Below are 22,498 nucleotides of genomic sequence, written 5' to 3'. Positions count from 1 at the left end.
ACACCCTGGGGGACAGGTCCCCGATGAAACTGATGGATGAGATGCTCGTGCTCATGGGTGAGCACACCAACTGCCCACTTTTCAAGCGCATCTTCCTCAAACATATGCCCGGGGACATCCGCCCGTTACTGGTTCGGGAGAGCTTCACTGACCCAAGGAAGGTCGCCCAGAAGGCCCAAGAGCTATGGCTCATACGATTCTTGGAAGGCTCAGTGGTCCAGCAGGTCATGAGGCATGGGCACAGGTACAACCACACCAAGCCCACCCCTAGCACTGTGGTAGAGCACCTGGCCCCTGCAGGGGCCTCCGAGAGCATAACCAATGCCACAGCATCCACTTCAGGCCTCTGCTTCTACCACCAGCACTGGGGAGCCAAGGCTCGGAAGTGTCGTCAGCCCTGCTCGTTCCAGGGAAATGACCGGGCTGGCCGCTGTTAATGGATGCGGCGGCTAGCCAAGGACACAGCCTTCTCTACCTGCAGGATTCAGTCAGCGGCCGGCGGATCCTCGTTGACACTGGAGCCCAGATCAGCATCATACTGGCCACAACCATCGAATCCAGAAACTGACCTCGTGGACCTCCCCTCCGTGCGGTCAACGCTACAGCAATCCGGACTTATGGAGACAAGACAGTCCACTTCCAGATCGGCCAACAGAATTTCGCATGGAGATTCACCATCTCATCCCTCCCGACTGCCATCCTGGGTGCAGACTTCCTCCTCGCACACAGGCTTCTGGTGGATATTCGAGGTAGGCACCTGGTGGACGCCCGTACCTTCCAGGCCGTTCACCTCGACGCCTCCTGCTCGGAGCAATCGCAGATGGCCACAATCAGTATGCCCAGAGATGAGTTCCAGCAGATCCTGGACGAGTTCCCGACACTCCTCAAGCCACAGTTCTCTGCTGCCTCGCCACGCCACAGTGTGTTCCACCACATCCCTACCCAGGGCCCACCGATTCACACCAAAGCACGCCGGCTCCTGCCTGACAAGCTCCAGGTAGCGAAGGAGGAGTTTTCACACCTGTTGGAGCTGGGGAATCATTCGGCGGTCCGACAGCCTATGGGCCTCGCCGCTCCACCTGGTCCCGAAAGCCTCTGGCGGCTGGCATCCCTGCAGAGACTATCGACGGCTCAACGAGGCAACAGTTCCTGACCATTACCCCATCCCTCACATCCAGGACTTTATGGCCAACCTGCATGGCACGAGGGTCTTCTCCAAGGTTGATCTGGTGCGCGGATGTCACCAGATCCCGGTGCACCCTGAGGACATACTCAAGACGGCCATCATCACCCCCTTTGGCCTGTTTGAATTCCTGAGCATGCCATTCGGGCTCAAGAACCCCGCTCAGACCTTCCAGCTCCTCATGGACTCTGTGGACAGGGACTTGGATTTCATCTTTATTTATTTGGACAACATCCTTGTCGCCAGCAAGGACCGGGCACAACACAAGGCCCACCGACATGCCCTTTTCTCCCAGCTGGCCGACTTCGGCCTTATCATCAACCCGGCCAAGAGCCAGTTCGGGAAAGAGTCCATGCAGTTCCTGGGCTATAATATCACAGCTGAAGGAGCCACTCCCGCCGCTGCGAAGGTTGCCGCCATCAGGGAGTTCCCATGCCCGAACAGCCTCAAGGGGCTGCAGGAGTTCGCGGGTATGGTCAACTTTTACAACCGCTTCATCCCGGGAGCTGCGCGCATCATGCAGCCGCTGTTCGCCCTCATCGCAGGCAAACACAAGACGCTCACTTGGAACCCAGAAGCCTGCACCGCATTTGAGGCCAGCAAGGATGCCCTCGCGAAGGCAGTCATGCTCGCCCACCCACACACCGACCTGCATATGGAACGCTCTGTCGATACTTCTGCCACAGCCGTCAGTGCCATCCTGGAGCAACAGGTGAATGGGTATTGGAAGCCGCTGGTATTATTCAGCCACCTGCTCCACCCGCTGGAACGCAAGTATAGTGCCTTCGACCGTGAGTTACTGGGCATGTACCTAGCGGTGCGGCATTTCTGCTATTTTTTGGAGGGGAGGACTTTTACCATCTTCACCGACCACAAACCCCCTCACCCAGGCGCTCGCGATGGCTCGCGATGATGCGTCGGTCTGCCAGCAGCGTCACCTCTCCTTCGTGTCGGAGTTTACCACCGACATTCAGCACAAGGCAGGGAAGGACAATGTGGTTGCCGATGCACTCTCATGATCGGCAATCTGCGCACTGACGCCCGGCCTCGACTTTGACCAGCTTGCCCGGGACCAGGAAGCTGATGAGGAGATGAGGGCCTTCAGGACCGCTATCACCGATCTGTGGTTCCGAGACCTCCTGACTCCGAGATGCGAAGGCACCATCCTGTGTGATATCTCCTTGGGCACCCCGCGGCCAGTGGTTCCGCAGCAGTAGCGCAGGCAGGTCTTCTGTCACATCCCCAACCTTTCACATCCGTCCATCAGGTTCATGGTCCGGATGGTGGCAGAATGGTTCGTATGGCATGGGCTGCAGAAGCAGATCCTGGACCGGGCCAGAACATGCACCCATCACCAGACGTCCAAGGTGCACAGGCACACCAGGGCGCCCGGAAAGGAGTTTGAGCACATCCGGGAACGGTTCAGCCACATTCACGTGGATATCGTCGGGCCCTTACCCGTTTCCCTGGGCAACTGTTACCTGTTTACAGTGGTGGACCGCACCACTCACTGGCCTGAGGAGATCCCGAACCCAGATGCCTCCACCGACTCCTGCTCCCAAGCCCTGTTGCATGGTTGGGTCGCCCGGTTCGGCATCCCGGCTCACCTCACCAGCGATCGGGGTGCCCAGTTCACATCTGCGCTCTGGGCACAGCTTGCCAGCAGGTTGGGGATACAGCTAACCACACAACGACCTACCACCTGCAGGCCAATGGACTGGTCAAACGTCTGCACCGCCACCTTAAGTCGGCACTCATGGCCCGCCTCACCGGTCCTGATTGGACAGACGAACTGTCTTGGGTGCTCCTGGGCATCTGCTCCACTCCCAAAGAAGATCTGCAGGCATCATCAGCTGAGCTAGTCTACGGTGCGCCACTGGCACTACCTGGTGAGTTCGTCAATGCACCTCACAATCCCCAGCGGTCGCCGCATGAACTACTTCCTCACCTCAGGGCATGCTTGGACTCCTTCGAACCCCCACCGCCACCCAGGCATGGCACCCGCCCGACTCACGTTCCTGGCGAGCTGCTTTCCACGGAGTTCATTTTTGTTCGGCGGGGCCCGACCGCAGCACCTCTGCAGCGACCATACGAGGGGCCATACAGGGTTATACAGCATTCCAGCTCAACGTTCACGCTGGACTTGGGCGGCAGGCATGAGCTGTTTACCATGGACAGGCTGAAGACAGCATACCTCAATCCCACTGAGCCCATGGTCGTTGCCCAACCCAAGAAGCGAGGCCGCCTGGCAAAAAGGACATTGGCGCCGGTTCTGGGAGGGGGGCTGTGTGGTGGCCCATCACAAGGTAGGTGAACCAGCCCCACTTGTAAGCCACGCAGCGGGGCAGCCAGCTAAAATGGCGCCGTCGGGGTTTCCCTTCCTTCCAGCTCGGGGCTCAGAAACCCGCGCTTGGGGACCACGTTGATACCCGGACGACATCAGCGCCCTCGAGCGCGGTTCTCAGCCAGGTCTGGGCTAGGAGTATAAGTCCGGCCCAGCAGCCTGCAATAAACTAGTCTGCTCACTGAGCTCAACCCGTCTGGTTGCGTGTGTTATTGCAGGAGCAGTGTAGCCGCTGCTACAGATCCATAATTTTCTCACGGTTGGGCTTCCTCCTCTGACCTTATATCCTGAAGGTGCTGTGCATTTGCCCCTGTAACAACTCCTTGGATAGTTACAGCCCATTTTCTAAATCTATAACCATTTAACGAGTCACTTTAAAAACATTAAAACATAACTTTAATCATGTGTTTTAAAGAAAACACCAAGTCAGTTGGAAATAAACAAAAAGCTGATGATGGATATCTAAAACAAGTCAATAAGAAATCAGAACATGCTGAAAACATTCAGGAAGTCAGGCAACATCTATGCAAAGAGAAGCAGGGTTAACGTTTCAGGTGGGAGACCCTTTTGCAGAATTAGTCCGACAAAGGGTCTATAACTTGAAAAAGTCACTCTATTTCGCTCTCCACAGTTACAGCTGACTCATCAAGTGTTTCCAGCGTTTACTGATTTTGTTCACTCAATTAGAGATGATTCTAATGAAAAGGAAACAAATATCATATCTGCATTTCATGAAATAATTCTGTCTGATTTTGGCCCTAATGTGGGCCAAAATAATTTCTGTAAAATTTATTTTGACATTAAATGATCCAACACAGGTCATTATTCTACTTTGACTTGTTAAACATCAACAAGCTCTAATTTTGCTAATTAGCAAAAACAGATACAATTTTCAATGTCAAAAAGAGTTACCCATATTCGACAGCATATAGGACCCCTTTTAACCCCCCCCACCCAAGAAAAAAAAATCACCTCAAAAACGACCCCGGATTATATTGGTAACAAGGTTGGCAGAACATGAAGCATTTCCAACAAGTGCATTAACTAACTGGTCAGTCTCATTCAATAATATTTGCTAGTGGTGGGTGAACTATACTTTCAGTGTCCAAATGTGAACAGGTCATAAAAGGGGGCAATGACCTCAAACAGTTAAGTTCAGCAGCCCCAAATTATTTCCCAACAACACATCAAGTAACATTGGATTTGTATAAAGGAAATCTGAGATTGGCCCCTCTTTCATCAACCCAATGGCCCCCTATATTAATTGGATTAAAGCATTATATAAGGTAACAGTAAATGGATATGTATCGAACCAATTTAAATTAAGTAGGTCAAATAGACAGGGATGTCCATTATCTACCTCATTGTTCACCTTAGCAATAAAACCATTGGCAGGACTGATAAGAACAGAAAATAAAATAAAAGGGATAAAAATAAAGGAGAAGGAGTATAAAATCAGCTTATTTGCAGATGACATCATAGTATACCTAACAGAACCAGAAATATCAATAAAAGAATTACATAAGAAATTGAAGGAGTATGGAGAAATATCGGGGTACAAGATCAACACAAATAAAAGTGAAGTGATGCCAATGAGTAACGTAGACTATACAGAATTTTAAAAAGAATCACCATTTAAATGGCAAGCACAAGCAATCCGATACCTAGGGATCAGGTTAGATAATAACTTAAGCCACTTGTACAAACTAAATTATCAGCCACTAATAAAAAAATTGCAGGAAGACTTAGAACATTGGAAAGAATTACCGCTAACGTTGATAGGGAGGGTAAACTGCATTAAATTGAATGTCTTCCCAAGGATACAATACTTATTTCAATCGTTGCCAATTCCCTTAACAGAGAAATTCTTTAATGAACTAAAGAGAATAATAAGGAAATTCTTGTGGAAAGGGGGGAAACCGTTAGATAAATTAACAGAGAGGTATAACCAAGGTGGTTTGCAGTTACCAAACATTAAAAATTATTATAGAGCAGCACAATTAAGGTATTTATCAGATTTTTACCAGGCAAGGGAAAAACCAGACTGGACTAAGATAGAACTAGATAAAATAGGGGAGAAGATACCGGAACATATACTTTATAAGTGGGATGAAAAGCTGGTGCAATATAAAAGCTCACCAGTATTGCATCATTTACTTAATATATGGAAAAAGATCCACTTAGAAAGGAAAAAAACCAATTACTGAATACCAAAATTGTTATTGACACAAAACCCACTAATCCCTTTTACAATAGATAACCTTTCCTTTAGAGAATGGGAGAGAAAAGGAATCAAAAGAATAGAAAATTGTTTTTTTGGTAATAATTTATTAACATTTGAACAGTTGAAGGACAAATATGGAATAACTCATGATACAGTGTTTGCATACCATCAACTGAAAGCTTATTTAAAGGATAAATTGGGAAACAGACTGAGATTACCAGAAGGAAGCAGCTTTGAATATGTGATTACAGACACAATGATATTAAAAGATTTATAATGAACATGTACATTAAGCTGCAAGTTAAGGAAAATGATGAAATAAGCTATAAACCTAAACAAAAGTGGGAAAAGGATTTAAACATAAAGATAAAAAATGAAGTATGGGAAAAATTATGTTCTGGAACTATGAAGAATACAATAAAGACAAGGTTACGTATAATTGGTTACACAGGTTATATATCACACCTCAAAAGTTAAAAGAATGGGATCCAACAGTATCAGATAGATGTTTTCGCTGTAAGAAGGAAATGGGAACAACAGTACATGCAATTTGGGCATGTAAGAAAGTGAAAATGTTTTGGGAAGATCTAAATCAGATATTAAATAAAATCACAAAAAATAACATACCAAAAAATCCAGAGATCTTTCTTCTAAGTAATATAAGAAGTAAGGAATTATGCCTCAAATTGGATAAAGCGCAAAAAAGATTTATTATGATAGCCTTAGCAGTAGCAAAAAAATGTATAATGTCAACTTGGAAAATGGAAGAGAGCCTGAGAATACAGCAATGGTACATGGAAATGAATAAATGTATTCCATTGGAAAAAATAACATATAATTTTTAAAATAAAGTCACATTATTTGAACAAATTTGGGAACCATACATGGAACATAACTGGGAGGGCTTGCCTCGGACCTCCATCCCCTAAAATAAGAAGGCAAAATGACTTGATCCAGGGTGTAAAAGTAGATGACACATTTTTCTTGTTTAATTTTCATTGTGTGATGACATTGTTTAATGGTTTTATTGTATTGTATATGTTGAATATTTATTGGTTTTGGAGGAGGGTGGGAAGGGGGAAAAAAAAGGGAGAAAATGCCACTGTGTATATTTAATGAGAAACGTTTGAATATATTTTGGTTGATGTGGTTCACAGTGTGAAAAATTAAAAAATTATTTAAAAGAACCCAATGGCCCCACAGGCAAGCTGCAACAAATAATACACGTAAATATCAAATCATTTTAATTAAGTATTTACAGTTAATTGGCAAAAAATCCAATGCACAATCTTCCTGGTACATTGAAGAACGCTTATTTCACTTGGCCCATGACAATAAAGAATTACAAAGGTTTACAATCTTTCTGTACATTTTTGAAAATGTATTTCTAGGAAACTACAGCATAATTTGTAAAACCTGTCTGAGAAAGAATGTTAGTGAAATACATTATAAAAATAAACACCAAATTTGAATCATTTTAATTTCCAATTTCCCTATATAATTTTCAACAGTTTCAAAAGCACAGTATTTGTTAAATGTAAATAACTATGCAAGTATACAAAACTATGACAACACAAATGCATTGTTTACACATCAGTTAGTAACTGACAACAGTTCCAAGTGTAATCGGATCCAAGTATAGATTGCTCTTGTAATCTGTATTGCGCACAATGAGATTCAAAAGGTATTGCAGTCAACACATATAGTATTCAGAGCTACAAACAAATGCCATGGACATGCCTGCAACCTGCTCCAAGTGAATCAGCTTATGATCTGAGAAGGGTGTATTTAATCAATCTTTTAGCTGTGGCTACACGTCTTCTGCATATAACTCAATGCTTATGAAAACTATTCCCTTGCTTTATTATAAAATATGCTCTATCATAGATTCTAATGCAGGAAGCAGCCATACAAAGTAAACTTGTAGCTATTCTGTGAAATATTTTTCCCGAACTATTAAAACAAATTCCAGTGACAACAATCTAACTTTTCAAATTACAATGTTCAATAGTGAACAGCTGCACACTCAGAGGACACACCTATGGTCCCAGCAACACAGAATTAAAATTACAGGCAGATCCTGTATTACTTTTTCTTTGGGGGGGGGGGGGTACATTTCTAGAAAATGGGCCAGGTTGCAATTTTCTGTGATGCAAAGCAGTAACATAAGCATGCATCAAGAAATGAGTTAGATTTTAAAAAGTTTTATGCTGATTTATTTAATTGTTTTCCAAATTCCATGAGTGAATTGTATTTCATAGTGAATTCTGCAAGTGTAAATTTCCATAATCCGATTAGCCATTACTCATGTGTGGCTTCATTAAGATAATGCTGTAACTATTTTATAACCTCCAATTGTTTTCTTTAAATTAAATTACAATTGAATCAAAGCATCCTGTTTTTGGTGGAACTTTATTGGCGTTACTTTTGGGGAGGCAGAAATGCTTCAGATTGTAGGTATTCTATTCAATGGAGATAGAGCTTCTGTGACCGCTGGAGATGGCAAGTGTCAGGTATGCACTTGTGAGATGCTCTTGTTATGTTTTGTTTTTCCATTTACCTCCTTTGCCATGCATTACTTGATGCTCAACATAGATGGCAGGCTTGACTATCAAATATTCAGCCTAGCTAGCAGTGCTCTGATAAATACAACATACATAACATTTAAATTTGAAACAAATACTTTTTAATTCCCCTCTTTATGTTTATTTCTGGTATGTTTCTATGGCCATTGGACTTTATTTTTGGTCACTCTTCACCAATGAGGCCCATTCATTGGCTTCATTAGCATTTCCTCCACCATCATTATTCTGCTACCAACTATCATCATCCTTCCACCTGCCTTCACTTGTTCCTTGCTACTACCTCAAATCTCAGCTATTTCCTTTCCTTCCCTGCAACCTTTGGGGCTTGAGCTTTGCAGTTCCTCATCACAAAATGACCATTTGTCTGTTGAAAGTTAAAAGCCACTGCCATTTTTATGCCACAAGTCCTCTGACCAAATAAAATGTGGAATATCAATTTAGTATTTGTAAAAGAAACTTTAGGTTTGATGGGAAAGTGAAAAGGACTAGTGGGAAAATAAGGCTTGGAAACTAAGATAAAATATTGATGGAAGTGGATCGTAGCGAAAGAGAAACAAAGGTAAGAAAACACATCTTGAATGCAAGGAGGAGACATAACTTACAGTAACAAAAAAACTTCAACATTAAACCACCAACTCCCAAGCATTTACTATGAGATAATCTACCTTCTATTAAAATTGATAAGAGAGAGGATTACTGTGAGGAAGGATGTAGGGAACAAGTATTTACAGAATACAGCGATTGAGGACAAGTACCGCAAGTTCTTGAAAGCACAATGATTTTAACAACCGCAGAAGGCACACAAACAATGGCTTGGCATCAATTGGAGAAGTTCCAAATTTGTACTGAAGCCTTTCACAAGTTACTCCTGAAATAATCAGTATGTTCCCCAGTTTTAGACTTTGCAGCCAACAGGATTCGATCCATTTTATCCAATCTCTCAAATACTCCGAAAAGGAAGAAAAAGGCGACCAAGAGTAGGGTAGGGAGTAGACAACCAGGTCCTAACTTAAGGTAGATCCCAAATTTCCTTCTGTTTGCTCTTTTTGTCTTTTATTTCTCTACATCTCAAAACAAAGAGAGTAAATTGGGGAAACCATTGCAGGGAAATTTAGTGTAGTCCATTTCTGAGCTGAGAAAGACAAACCAAACAATTTCTTCAAGCAGGGAAACTGGAAATTTTAGAAGAGTCATTCAGTTTGTGCATCTATGGCTAGGTTAGGCACATTGAGCTGAATATACTTTATCTGGAGCATAAATCTCCAAGAATCACTGATGCAAAAAGTAATCAAACATCTCAAGAGAATTGGAATATACAACTCAGGAAGTGTCATGCCTTGGTCAGAATTTGACATACATTACTCAACTTCAGGTTCTGTCGGTAGTTTTTCAAGCTGTGCAATTGCCAATATTAAAACAAAACAGCAGCAGCATTTAGTGCTTAGAGATCATCTGATTTCCAGGTTTCACTATAAGTGAAGCCGAAGCCTCCTAAAACCAGAGTTTGTGGAGGTAGCTCAAAACAGCAGCAAAAATACTTTTTAGACCTAAACCACAAAACATCAGTGCAGTTTTCTTGAATGGTTCTGTGCAGGTATCATCATCTGCTGTATTCTTTACTTGTTCATCCTCAAATTCAACAGAACGCCTCACTCACTGCAACTTTTAATCTCAGCTCCCACCATCCAGAATGTCTTAAATGGAGTTCACATTGCATCTCAATCATGAGCAGAACTTGGGTTCAACAGCTTTTTTCCCACCAAATTAGATCACATTTCCTTTAGAGCAGTGGTTCTCAACCTTTTTCTTTCCACTTACATACCACTTTAAGTAATCCCTATGCCATTGGTTTTCTGTGATTAGCAAGGGATTGCTTAAGGTGGTATGTGAGTGGGAAGGAAAGGTTGAGAACCACTGCTCTAGACCCAATTGTTACTGAAATATTTTGCTTGAGAAAAATTGCCATTGGCCCATTTCCTTTAGAGTTATGAAGCCATGCACATAACGAGTCAATTAGGTACAATTAAAACAGAGGTTTTCAAACTTTTTCTTTCCACCCATATACCACCTTAAGCAATCCCTTACTAATCACAGAGCACCTATAGCGTAGGGAATACTTAAAGTGGTATGTGAATGGAAAGAAAAAGGTTGAGAGCCACTGTTTGAATGTTTCTAAACAACTTCACCTTATGTACTCTTTGCAGTTAGCTAGAGAAAATAGATAGAATCAGAAAAAACATCTAATTATACAACCTATCATATTTGTCGAAAGCAAAAATTAGTTTGGTGTAATATTTGCCGCAATTTTCTATCTCATTGATTCTGCTTATGTCCTAGATCGTTATTTTAGAAAACATACAAATTTAATAAATTATAAAAAGAATTTGTGATGCAGAAATTGTAAAGAACTGATCATACAGAAAGGAAAAAACATTGATCCACAAATTACAGAACATAACACATGAAATACATAGAAAAAAAACTGAAACACAAACAGAAGAACATAGTTTTTGAATTAGGAGTGGAGAAAAGCAGAAAGGCACATGTTTGTTTTAATTTTGCACTCTGAGTATTTCCATAGAACTAGCTGGTCAAATTTATAACTTCCTAATAGAATGGTCTCATTTTTTTTATTTCAGCGTTAAATAATGAGGTAGCACATTATTCCAAAATTTCTTGGAGTTAGATTCCTCTTTCTTTATACTTGGCTTTTCTTTCCTTTTTTGTTTTCCACTAGTATGCTCTTTCAAAACAATTGTTCTTTTAGTTTTTGTTTTCTGTCTCTCATCATTGCCCCTTATGTCATCTTCAATTTTATTCACATTTATCCTTTCATTTCTTCTTTCACTTCTGTCAGCCTTCTCATCCTCTGCAACAGCAACCTTTTCATCCACATTTTCTACATAATTTTCATCTTCACCATCCACCCAGTTCCCTCTATATCTACATCTTCCTTCCATTTTCTTGCTTTGTTCAAAATTCTTTCCATCAGATTTCTCTTCTAAACATGCTCTTTCCTCGTCTTCAATTTTTCTTCTAGTACTTTCATATTTCCCAATTTCACTTTCCCTTTCTCTACCCCCTTCACCTTCCTCCTCACCACCCACAACTTTCTCTTTCACTTCCACCTCTTCTTCCCCTTCCTCTCCCCTCTCACCTTCTCCCTCACCCTCCTCTTCCCCGCTCTCACCTTCCCCTTCGCCCTCCTCTTCCCCGCTCTCACCTTCCCCTTCGCCCTCCTCTTCCCTGCTCTCACCTTCCCCTTCGCCTTCCTCTTCCCCGCTCTCACCTTCCTCTTCACCCTCCTCTTCGCCACTCTCACCTTCCTCTTCACCTTCCCTGCTCTCACCTTCCTCTTCGCCCTCCTCTTCGCCACTCTCAACTTCCACTTCACCCTCTTCTTCCCTGCTCTCACCCTCTTCACCCTCCTTTTTCCTGCTTTTGTCATTCTCTTTTCCATCCACTTCTTCACCATTCTCTGCCTCCTCCTCATTACTCTCATCTTCCTCCTCCACCTCTTCCCCACTCTCTTCTTCTTCCTCCTCTTCAACACTCTCATCTTCTTCTTCCTCCTCTTCCCCACTCTCATCTTCTTCTTCCTCCTCTTCCCCACTCTCATCTTCTTCTTCCTCCTCTTCCCCACTCTCATCTTCTTCTTCCTCCTCTTCCCCACTCTCATCTTCTTCTTCCTCCTCTTCCCCACACTCATCTTCTTCTTCCTCCTCTTCCCCACTCTCATCTTCTTCTTCCTCCTCTTCAACACTCTCATCTTCTTCTTCCTCCTCTTCCCCACTCTCATCTTCTTCTTCCACCTCTTCCCCACTCTCTTCTTCTTCCTCCTCTTCACCACTCTCATCTTCTTCTTCCTCCTCTTCCCCACTCTCATCTTCTTCTTCCTCCTCTTCCCCACTCTCATCTTCTTCTTCCACCTCTTCCCCACTCTCTTCTTCTTCCTCCTCTTCACCACTCTCATCTTCTTCTTCCTCCTCTTCCCCACTCTCATCTTCTTCTTCCTCCTCTTCACCACTCTCATCTTCTTCTTCCTCCTCTTCCCCACTCTCTTCTTCTTCCTCCTCTTCCCCACTCTCATCTTCTTCTTCCTCCTCCTCTTCACCACTCTCTTCCTCTTCTTCCTCCTCCTCACCACCACCACTCTCATCTTCCTCTTCACCACTCTCTTCTTCCTCCTCTTCACCACTCTCATCTTCCTCCTCTTCACCACTCTCATCTTCCTCCTCTTCACCACTCTCATCTTCCTCCTCTTCACCACTCTCATCTTCCTCCTCTTCACCACTCTCATCTTCCTCCTCCTCCTCTTCACCACCATTCTCATCTTCCTCCTCCTCACTACCACTCTTCTCTTCACCACTCTCATTTTCCTCCTCCTCCTCCTCACCGCCACTCTCATCCTCCTCCTCCTCACCTCCACTCTCCTCCGCACCACTCTCATCTCCCTCCTCCTCCTCCTCATCACCACCATTCTTATCTTCCTCCTCACCTCCACCACTCTCATCTCCCTCCTCCTCACCTCCACTCTCCTCACCACCACTCTCATCTTCCTCCTCCTCCTCACTACCAATCTTCTCTTCACTACTCTTATCTTCCTCCTCCTCTTCACCACTCTCATCTTCCTCCTCACCACCGCCACTCTCATCCTCCTCCTCCTCACCTCCACTCTCCTCCTCACCACTCTCATCTTCCTCCTCCTCCTCTTCACCACTCTCATCTTCCTCCTCCTCACCACCACTCTCACCACCACTCTCATCCTCCCCCTCACCATCACTCTCCTCTTCCTCCTCATCCTCCTCCTCACCACCACTCTCCTCTTCACCATTCTCATCCTCCTTTTTATTTTCTTCCTTCTTGTTTCTTTCATTAACAGTTCCTTCATCATACTTGGTCCTATTTTTGGCTCTATTTTCCTCTTTGTTTGCCCCACTCTGACCTTCCTCTTCATTTTCCGTGCCCTCATTTTCCTCTTCTCCCCTGATTTTACTTTCTTCCACTTCATCAGCTTCCCTGCATTCATCTTTGTCTTGATCATCACTGCTCTTGACTTTTTCCTCTTTCTCATCTACTCTGCTCTCATTTTCCTCCTCCTCTTCATCCTCTTTATTCATCCTAGCAGTTTCCTCATCTCCATCTATTTCCACATCCTCTTTATAAACTCTAATGTCTCCGGCCTTGCTTCCCACATTACCATTTGCATCTGTATACTGGTCTGCTCCATCATCTCTATCCTCACCTCCTTCCTCACCTTCTTGTTGTGTTTCACTTTCTTCCCTTGATGCTAAAGGTATACTACCCTCCCCACCTTCTTTCAAGTTTTGATCAGTTGCATGACTTTGTTTATAAATTTCCCCAACATCATCATGTCCCATTTCTTGAGCCTTACCCTCACTTATAGTTTTATCAATGGTTTTTCTCTCCTTGGGTTGTTCCTGATTAAATTCACTATTTTTCTCAGCTCCAGTAGCCTTTTCATCTCTGGAAGCCGTTCTGTTTGCAGTCTTCTGTTCTTCAATTTCTTTTCTTTTCTTTTCTTTGATACTTGTACCTTCTTTTAATGATTTATCATCTATAATGGTCCTTTCAGTTCTTTTGTTGACAACTCTCAGAATTTTTTTTTGCAATTTATTTTTTGTTCTCATTTCTGCATTTGCATTTCGTTCTAAATCACCCCATACTTGCCTTTCATCAGGCACAAACTTAGGTTTAATTTGTTCTTCTTGTTTCTCTTTTTTATCTAACTCATCTTTGAAAGGAAAAGATGGCATTGATTTATGAACATTTACACCCTTACTTTTAATTCTTTTGTCCATCTGACTATGCCCAGCTCTTCTGACATTGCTAATGTTTTCTTCTTTGGTTTTCATGTCATATTTTAATACTTCTTTTCCATCCTTCACTGCTGCATCTTCTCTTTGTTTTGAATTATTTGTTTCCTTGCTTTGCCTTTCATTTATTGGAGTGCTATCATATAAGTGTTGGTCATTTGTTGGTGAAGACTGTTTCTTTTTGGCTATTATATTTTCTTTGCCAGTTTTTTTCTTTTTGTTAATAACTTTGGGATTACATTTGATGTGGTTTCCATCTGCCGTTGCCTCAAGTACACTTGCGTGCAGAATTAGTTTTGAAGACTGACTCTGCTGAGGAACTTTTGTGGGCTTTTTAACTTCCTGCTTATGACTGTCATTAATCTTTCTTTGTCCACCCTTACCAAACATTTTACCTTTCTTCTATTCCAAATGAAAAGCCATGAATGAGAAGGAAAAAAATAGGGTTATTATAAGTAAAACATAAATCCCACACAGATTCTGTGTGCTAAATAGTAAATAAATTATAAAACAGAAGAATGAACAAGAAACAAAATTAAATACATAGAATAACATTATCAATAGAGTTGAAAAAGGAAGGAAACAGATTCTAATAAAAAAGATCATTGATTAGGATAGGGTAGAGATAAAGGTAACAATTTTCCATCTGACATGTAGTTAGAGATTTAATAAGGAGACTCAATAAAAATAAGAATTAAAATATACCCAGCATAAATAAAGGACAGTATTTTGCAATGATTTGAATCAAATAATATTTTTCAATTCATACTGAAAAAGGGCAGCAAAAGTCAAAGATCAACTTTAAAGTTATTCCTCTTCTGAATTAAATAGCTAGACATCATTGGCTGTGCTGACCATTGTCAAACACTGAATTGTAACATAAATAATTGTTACATTACTTGAACCATGGAGCAAATCTCTAAATGTAGATATATTCTTATTTGCTAATATTCTATTCTGCATAGAGTACTGAATACCAGATATAAGCTCCATCCTTTCGCACTTTTCTCAATGTTACATTGAACAATTTCTTTTATTATAATTATTTTCCAAGGAATTCAATGTTGCACTTACCGGTTCCTTCTGAATAGGTGATAAGGTCAAGGTCTTGTCATTAGGATTCACCAACAACGAATGTGTCTGAAAAGCAAAAATTTAACAAAGTTAAGATCTACTCCAATATATAATACAGTAATAAGATAAATAATTAACACCAACCAAATAAAGTTCACAGTGGATGCAAGATTTATTAATTTATTAAGACTACATGATATTACAGAAACTTAGAAAATTCCTGTCAACAACTGTGGCTGCACAGTTTGCTCAGAGAGCCAGGATAATATTCAAGCCCTAGAATAGATTTGCTAATGGAAAAATTAGATCTGTAGTCACCTATTGGACATTGCATAATGGAGCCCAGACCCGATTACAAAGGTCACTGCAACTTCTTGACTAAGGTGATGGAACCAAACAGACTGCGACTTCCAATGAATTACTCCAGTCCAGTATTCCCAGTCTACTCTTCTTCAGGCCAGAAAGACTTGCATGGTATGATGCAAAAGGAGGGAGGATGAGGAAGCAGACACAATTCACATATATCTTTACAGTGGAAAATTTACTGACTCCTAAACTATCATCATCAATGCAGAGAGCTGTATACCAAGAGCCTGTTAACTCCCCAAGTAACTTTGTGCTGTCTAAGAGGAGATTCAGTCTAAGACTGCCATTGCTTTGAGGAAAATTATATATTGCCATCTATGAATTAAATTTGAAACAATGCCACAAATATATTTTATTCATCTCTTCAAAGAACTGGAGTAATGTGGTTTTCCCAAATAGGAATGTTCTTTCAGTAAAACTGCATAGCAACATTGTTAATTTTGTAAATTAATTCCTTTATTGGTTTTGGTTGATCTATGATGATCTACGTTTCATATAACTTTTTAGCACAACCAATATTTCACATAAAAAACTTCAGTGATTAGATACCCTGGAAAGAAGATCATCTGAAAAATATCAAGACAACTTACAATAGGTCATTAGGAGTTAAGGGTTATGGGGATAAGGCTGGAAAGGGGTACTGATGGTAGTGATCAGCCATGATCTGTAAAATGGCGGTGCTGGCTCGACGGGCCAAAGGGCCTACTCCAGCTCCTATTGTCTATTGTCTGAATCAAAAGCACAAAGCTTAAAAGAATTGAAATTTAAAAAACAGTTGGAAATACTTAGCAGGTTAGGCAGCACTTAATGAGGGAGAGGTGAGAGCAGGGAAGAGGAGGCCTGAAACATTAATTTGATTTCTTTCTCCACAGATGTTGAAATTATTTCCAAAGTTTGATATTTTTATTTAAGATTTCCTGCATCCACAGTTTTTCACTTTTCAATTGTAGCCTCTCAATTAATCCAATTATCAAGGCACACATTATCACTTAAGAATTTTTAACAAATGGACACTAGAAGAAACCATTTCAAGCTTTCCTAAATCTGTTAAAGTACAATTTAATATCAACTGAAATTCCGTATTTTGCACTTCCAATAGATATGCTGTTTTTTTTAAACTAGCAGCCGATTTATTTAATCATCCGACAATTAACTATTCATTTGTCTTTCAATAAGAAGGTACAAAAAACAGTTCTCACTCACAAACTTCCCTCCTTAATCCATCAACTAGATGGCTCCGTAAAGAGTGAAAACCCTCAGAAATCCTGGTCTCACCATAGCAGAAATGTTCTCCTTGTCTTCTTCATTGCTTCCCCACTCTTTCTGAAACTTAAAACTACTTATTTTTCCAAGTTCCCACTTCTGATAAAAGGCTTTCAACCTGGAAAAATAATATTGTTTCTCTTTTGTCAGATGCTGCCTGACCTGCAGAGAACTTGAGTATTTTCTGTTTTCACTTTTTTAAATATGTATTTTCAAAATTAGTCTATGTTTCAAGATTAATGAAAAAATAAGTGTGAAAAAACTATGCTGATTTAGAACCTAGAACATTATAGCACAGTACAGACCCTTCGGCCCACAATGTTGTGCCAAGCCATTTATACCTACCAAAAAAAATTCCCTTCATCATAATTCTCTATTTTTCTTTCATCATGTGGCTGTCAAAGAGTCTTTAAAATAACCCTATTGTCCCAGCTTCACCACCAACCCTGGCAATGCATTCCAGGCGCCCACAACTCTGTGTAAAAAGCTTACCCCTGATGTCTCCCCTCAACTTTCCTCCTTTTGTACAGATGTCCTCTGGTGTTTGCTACTGCTGCCCTGGGAAAAAGGTGCTATCTATCTCCTTATCTGTGCCTCTCATAATCTATTGTCAACTCATAATCTATTAAGTCACCTCTCAATCTTCTTCACTCTAAAGAGAAAAGCCCGAGCTCTGCCAACCTTGCCTCATGAGATATATTTTCCAATCCAGGCAATATCCTGATCAATCTCCTTTGAACCCTCTTCATAGCATAGCTTCCACAACTTACCTGTAATGAGGTGACCAGAACTAAAAAATATTTTAAGTGTGGTCTCACCAGAGATTTATAGACCTGCATCATTACCTCATGACTCCTCAACTCAATCCCCCAATTAATGAAGCCCAGCTTACAATAGGCCTCCTTAACTCTCCTATCGACCTGCACAATGATCTTAAGAAATCTATAGATTTGGACTCCAAGGACCCTCTTACCTTCCACACTGTTATATATCCTACAATTAACCATGTACTCAGTCTTCAAGTTTGATCTAGAAAAAAAATCATCCCACAATTATCCACATTGAACTCCATCTGCCACATTTCCGCCCAACTCTGCATCCTGTCTATATCCTGTTGCAACCTATTGACAGCCTTCAACACTATCCACAACACCTCCAAGCTTCATATCATCTGCAAACTTACTGACCTATACCTATACTCCTTCGACCAGATAATTTATAAAAATCACAAAGAGCTGGAGTCCCAGAACAGATTGCTGCAGACCTCCACTAGTCACTGATCTCCAGGCAGAATACTTCCTGTCCAACACTACTCTCTACTTTCTACAGGGAAGCCAATTCAGTATCCACACAGCCAAGGTTCCATGGATCCCATGCCTCAACTTTCTGAACCAGTTTCCCATGGAGGACTGTCAAATGCCTTACTAAAATCCATATACAGTACACCACTTCTAATGCCCTAGCTTCATCAAGTTCTTTTGCTACTGCCTCAAAAAAATCAATTAGGCTCAGAAGGCATGACTTCCCCTTACAAAGCCACGCTGACTATCCCTGAGAAGACTGTACTTCTCTAAATGCTCATAAATTCTGTCCCTAAGAATCCTCTCCAATAGTTTGCCCACCACTGATGTACAAATCCCTGGATTTTCCCTATTAACTTTTTCAACAAGGAGATCACATTTGCCATTCTCCAATCCTCCAGCACCTCCCCTGTGGCCAAGATGGGCGCAAAGGTTATCGCCCATCCACCCCCAGGAATCTCTTCCTTCCTTTCTCATAGCAACCTGGAGTATATGTCGTCTAGTCCCAGGGGCTTATCAATCCTAATGTTTTTAAGAAGATCCAGCATTTATTCTTTCTGAATCTCTACATGGTCCAACACATTTGTTTAGTTCTGACCTCACCTTGACCAAGGTCCTTTTCATTGGTGAATACTGAAGTAAGTATTCATTTAGAACCTCCCAAACCTTCTCTTCCTCCAGTCACGTTTCCGCCTTTATCCTTAAGCAGCCCTACCTTCACACTCATCATCCTTTTGTTCTTCACGCCTTTGGGTTTTCCTTAATCTAATTTTGCAAGGCCTTCTCATGTTTCCTTCTAGCTCTCCTAAGTCCTTCATTTCTGGCTACCACATAATTTGCTTCCCAAATCTAATGTATGCTTCTTTCTGCCTCACCTGTTTTGTCAACCACATTTCACTTTTCCAACCATCTTTTCCCTTTCTCAGTGAGACAAACATATGTGATCCCTACACATCCTCCATATTAATTCTGTGCTTTCTCCTGTTCCCATTTTATGCTCCCTTTTTCCTGCCTCATCCCATCAAAATTAGCCCTTCCCCAATTAAATTACCATTTTGTCTGGTTTAATCATTGTCCGTCCATAGCTATGCTCAAGCTCAGGGAGTTTTGGTCACTCTCATCGAAATACTCCCCCATTGCGAGTTCTAGCACCTGACCAGTAACATTACCTGGTACTAGATCCAGTATGGCCTCTCCTCCCTCTTGTAGTAAGGAGGTGCCAGTCAATATATGGAAAATTGAAGACGCCCATAACAACAACCCTGTAATTTCTACTCCATTCCAAAATCTGCCTACAAATCTAATCCTCAATGCCCTGAGGGCAATTTGGGGGCCTACATACTAATTCCAAAAAAGTGATTGCTCCTTTCCTCTTTCTGAGTTCCACCCACACTAACTCAGTACACACTCCCTCTACAGTGCCCTCCCTTTCTGCAGCTATGATACTATCCATGACCAGTAATGCTACTACCCTCCCCCTCTTTCACTCCCCATCCTATCTTATCCCTTTTAAAACATCCAAACCTAAGTATCAGCCAATCCTGCCCTTGCATCCACCGTGTCTTTGTAATGGCAACAATGTAATTCTACATACTGATCCTTGCTCTAAGTTCATTTCCTTTATTCCTAATACTCTTTGCATTGAATTAGACACATTTCAAACCCCTCCAACTGACCTCATTTATGCTTCCTCCTCTGCCTGCTTTCCTCACCAATACATTGCATAAAACTTTCCACCTCTGCTCTATTTTCTGCCCTCACATTCTGGTTCCCATCCCTTGGCAACTCATTTCAATTCTCCCAAATAGTTCTAGCTAACATGCCCACAAGATATTGGTCCCTCTCGAGTTCAGTGCAGCCCGCCTTTTTTGTACAGGTCATACTTTCACCAGAATAGATCTCTATGATCTGCAAATCTGAACTCCTGCCCCTTCCACCAACTCTTCAGCCAAGCATTCATCTGCCACAAATTCCTATTCTTACCCTCACTGGCATGTGGCACAGGCAGCAGTCCTGAGATTACCACCCTTGAGGTCCTGCTTCTCAGCTTCCTTCCTTACTCCCTATATTCCCTCTTCAGAACCTCGTCCCTACTCATATCTATGTCATTGGTACTAAAGTGGACCACAACATCTGGCTGCTCTCTCTCCCACTTGAGAATGTTGTGGACTCAATCTGAGATGTCCCTGACCCTGGCACCTGAGAGTTTCAATCTTGTTCACAAGGCCTCCTATCTATTCACCCATCGAAACTCCCAAACACTGTAACTCTCCTCTTCTTTCCCCTTCACTTCTTAGCCAAAGGGTAAGACTATGTGTTTGAGACCTGTCCACTATGATTTGTCCCTGGTGGATCATTTCCCCACCCCCACCAAACAATATCCAGAACTGTATATTGATCATTTTGGGGAATGGTAACATGGGTGCTCTACACTGACTGCCTGTATCCCTTCCCTCTCCTAATAGTCACCCAGTTACCTGCCTCCTGCCTTTAAGGTGTGAATGTCTCTCTATAGCTTCTGTCTATTACTCTCTCTGCCTCCTGAATGATCTGGAGTTCTTCCAGCTCCAGTTCACTAACTCAGTCTGTAAGAAGCTGCAGCTGGATGAATCTTTTTCAGGTGCAATTGTGTTATCCCAGATATCTCACATCCTCCAAACCAAGCATTCCACTGCCCGAGCTATGCCAAAATCTTGTCTGACCTTACCTGTTGTGCTTAGCCTCTGCTCACCAAAGCCTCTTGATCCCCATGTACCCTGGGCCACTCACACACTAGCCCTCTGTTTAAGCTTGCTTTCTTTGTATTGAATATAGCTAATAGGCCAATGGGGGCAGCTTGAAACAAGCTCCTACCTCTCATGCTGCTTTTTAAATGCCTCTCCTCTCCTGAACAGCCCATTCTCGCTCTCCCGCTACTTTTTAAATGCTTCTTTTCTCCTGCACAACCCACTCTTGCAGTCCCTGACGGAATTCAATTTCTCAATAACTTTTCATTTGCAAAGTATTTGTATAATTATAAAGAATATGATGTTTTTACAGATTAACCAATCTATCAATTTACACAATGAAGTATATGTTTACAGAAGACCAATGTTGTTTAGCAATCTTTATCATTATAGAACACTAGATTTACACAACCATCCCGCCACATAATTTTAAAAGCAAGCAATTCCCCTCCTTCATTTCTACTTTTCCAACTGAATTTCATCAATTCCTGTAAATCAATTATGTATGTTCTTCAAGTTGTATTTACAGAATTACACAATACAATTCAAAGATGAGCTAACCAAGGTGCAAGGTAAACTTAGGATCTTCTCAATATCCACCTTAATTGTCTCTATTTCTATGTTCTTAATTTCTCAAACTAATTCAGTAATTTACAACTGTAAAAGAGGTGGCCTTCTTATACAACCCACCAAAATCTATCCCTTACTCTATTATTCACCAGATTTTTACAATATACGTCCATTATGTATTCTTACCCTTTTCATTATTTTACCCTACCATGTTTAGTGGATCAATTGTGTCACCAAGACCTTTATCGCTTTCTTCTTCTTCAGACTCCTCTTCAGCTAAACTTTTCTCAGCATCTTCAATCTCTGTGCCTTTGGAAATAATTGTATGAATGTAATTAACATTTAATATAAATAAATAAAATGCATGTGCATTGCAACTTGCTATTCTGAATGACCAGCCATGAGCTACAAAGAGACAAACAGATTGCATTCTCTGGAATATCAGAGACTGAGGGCAAGTGAACACAGAGAGTGGTAGGAACATAGGATGTATTGCAGGAGAAGTGGTAGAAGCAGATGTGATAGCAACATCCAATAGGCATGTATACAGACACAAGAACAAGAAGGGAATCACGAGCAGACAGCTGTGCATTTTAATTGGCATCATGGTTTACCAGACATCATGGGCCAAAGGGCTTGTTTCTGTATTGTACAATTCTATTTCAGTTAAATTCTACTAGAATAATCTCCTCACATGAATTTAATCTAACCTTCGCTTAGTTAGCATTTTTAAAAATGCACCACAAAATTAAACAAAATAATAAATCTTAGTAATTCACAGTTTAATGTTTGTGCTTGTTTTAATGACTGAATGATCTGTAAAAAACTGGTTTCGAACTATAGTAGTTCTGTTCATCACCATATTACCTCAGTGATTTTTAATATCACTATTAATTCAGAATTTTTAGATCTTAATGTTTGTTGGCAACATTGTTTGAGAGAAATTATTAGGACACAGCAAGATCAAGCAAGAGTAAAATCCTGAAGAGTCAGCAGATTCTCCCGTTAATAATTCACCCAGGAAA

At 41.6% G+C, this 22,498-nt stretch overlaps 2 protein-coding genes across 9 annotated transcripts in view; both read right to left on the bottom strand.

Moving 5' to 3' along the window:
- The window catches only part of LOC138738691 (X-linked retinitis pigmentosa GTPase regulator-like), an 82,705-nt gene that overhangs the window by 24,019 nt on the left and 36,188 nt on the right, over positions 1-22,498 (bottom strand). For all 8 annotated transcript variants that reach the window (XM_069889397.1, XM_069889398.1, XM_069889394.1 and 5 more), the window contains 2 exons: positions 21,682-21,782; positions 15,248-15,313 (listed from right to left, as the gene is read on the bottom strand). In XM_069889397.1, the coding sequence (XP_069745498.1) occupies positions 15,248-15,313; positions 21,682-21,782 (167 nt within the window). The remainder of the gene's footprint in view (positions 1-15,247; positions 15,314-21,681; positions 21,783-22,498) is intronic.
- Positions 10,863-14,563, bottom strand: LOC138739722 (uncharacterized). The gene is made up of 2 exons (XM_069892327.1): positions 12,776-14,563; positions 10,863-12,481 (listed from the first exon to the last, which is right to left on the bottom strand). Exons 1-2 carry the CDS (start codon positions 14,561-14,563, stop codon positions 10,967-10,969), a joined length of 3,303 nt encoding a protein of 1,100 aa, XP_069748428.1. The 3' UTR covers positions 10,863-10,966.

Source organism: Narcine bancroftii, chromosome 7 (assembly GCF_036971445.1).
Source record: "Narcine bancroftii isolate sNarBan1 chromosome 7, sNarBan1.hap1, whole genome shotgun sequence".
Classification (NCBI taxonomy): domain Eukaryota; kingdom Metazoa; phylum Chordata; class Chondrichthyes; order Torpediniformes; family Narcinidae; genus Narcine; species Narcine bancroftii.
Note: the sequence above shows the minus strand (reverse complement) of the source record. Positions and strands in the feature narration are given on the sequence as shown.

What these genes read in the sequence shown, in the direction of transcription:
- LOC138739722 (XM_069892327.1), bottom strand. Translation starts at nt 14,563, where the DNA reads ATGTTTGGTAAGGGTGGACAAAGAAAGATTAATGACAGTCATAAGCAG. An exon ending in AGGAGGGAGATGAGAGTGGT is followed by an intron (nt 12,482 to 12,775) that starts GCGGAGGAGAGT and finishes GAGAGTGGTGGT; the next exon opens with GGTGAGGAGGAGGAAGAAGA.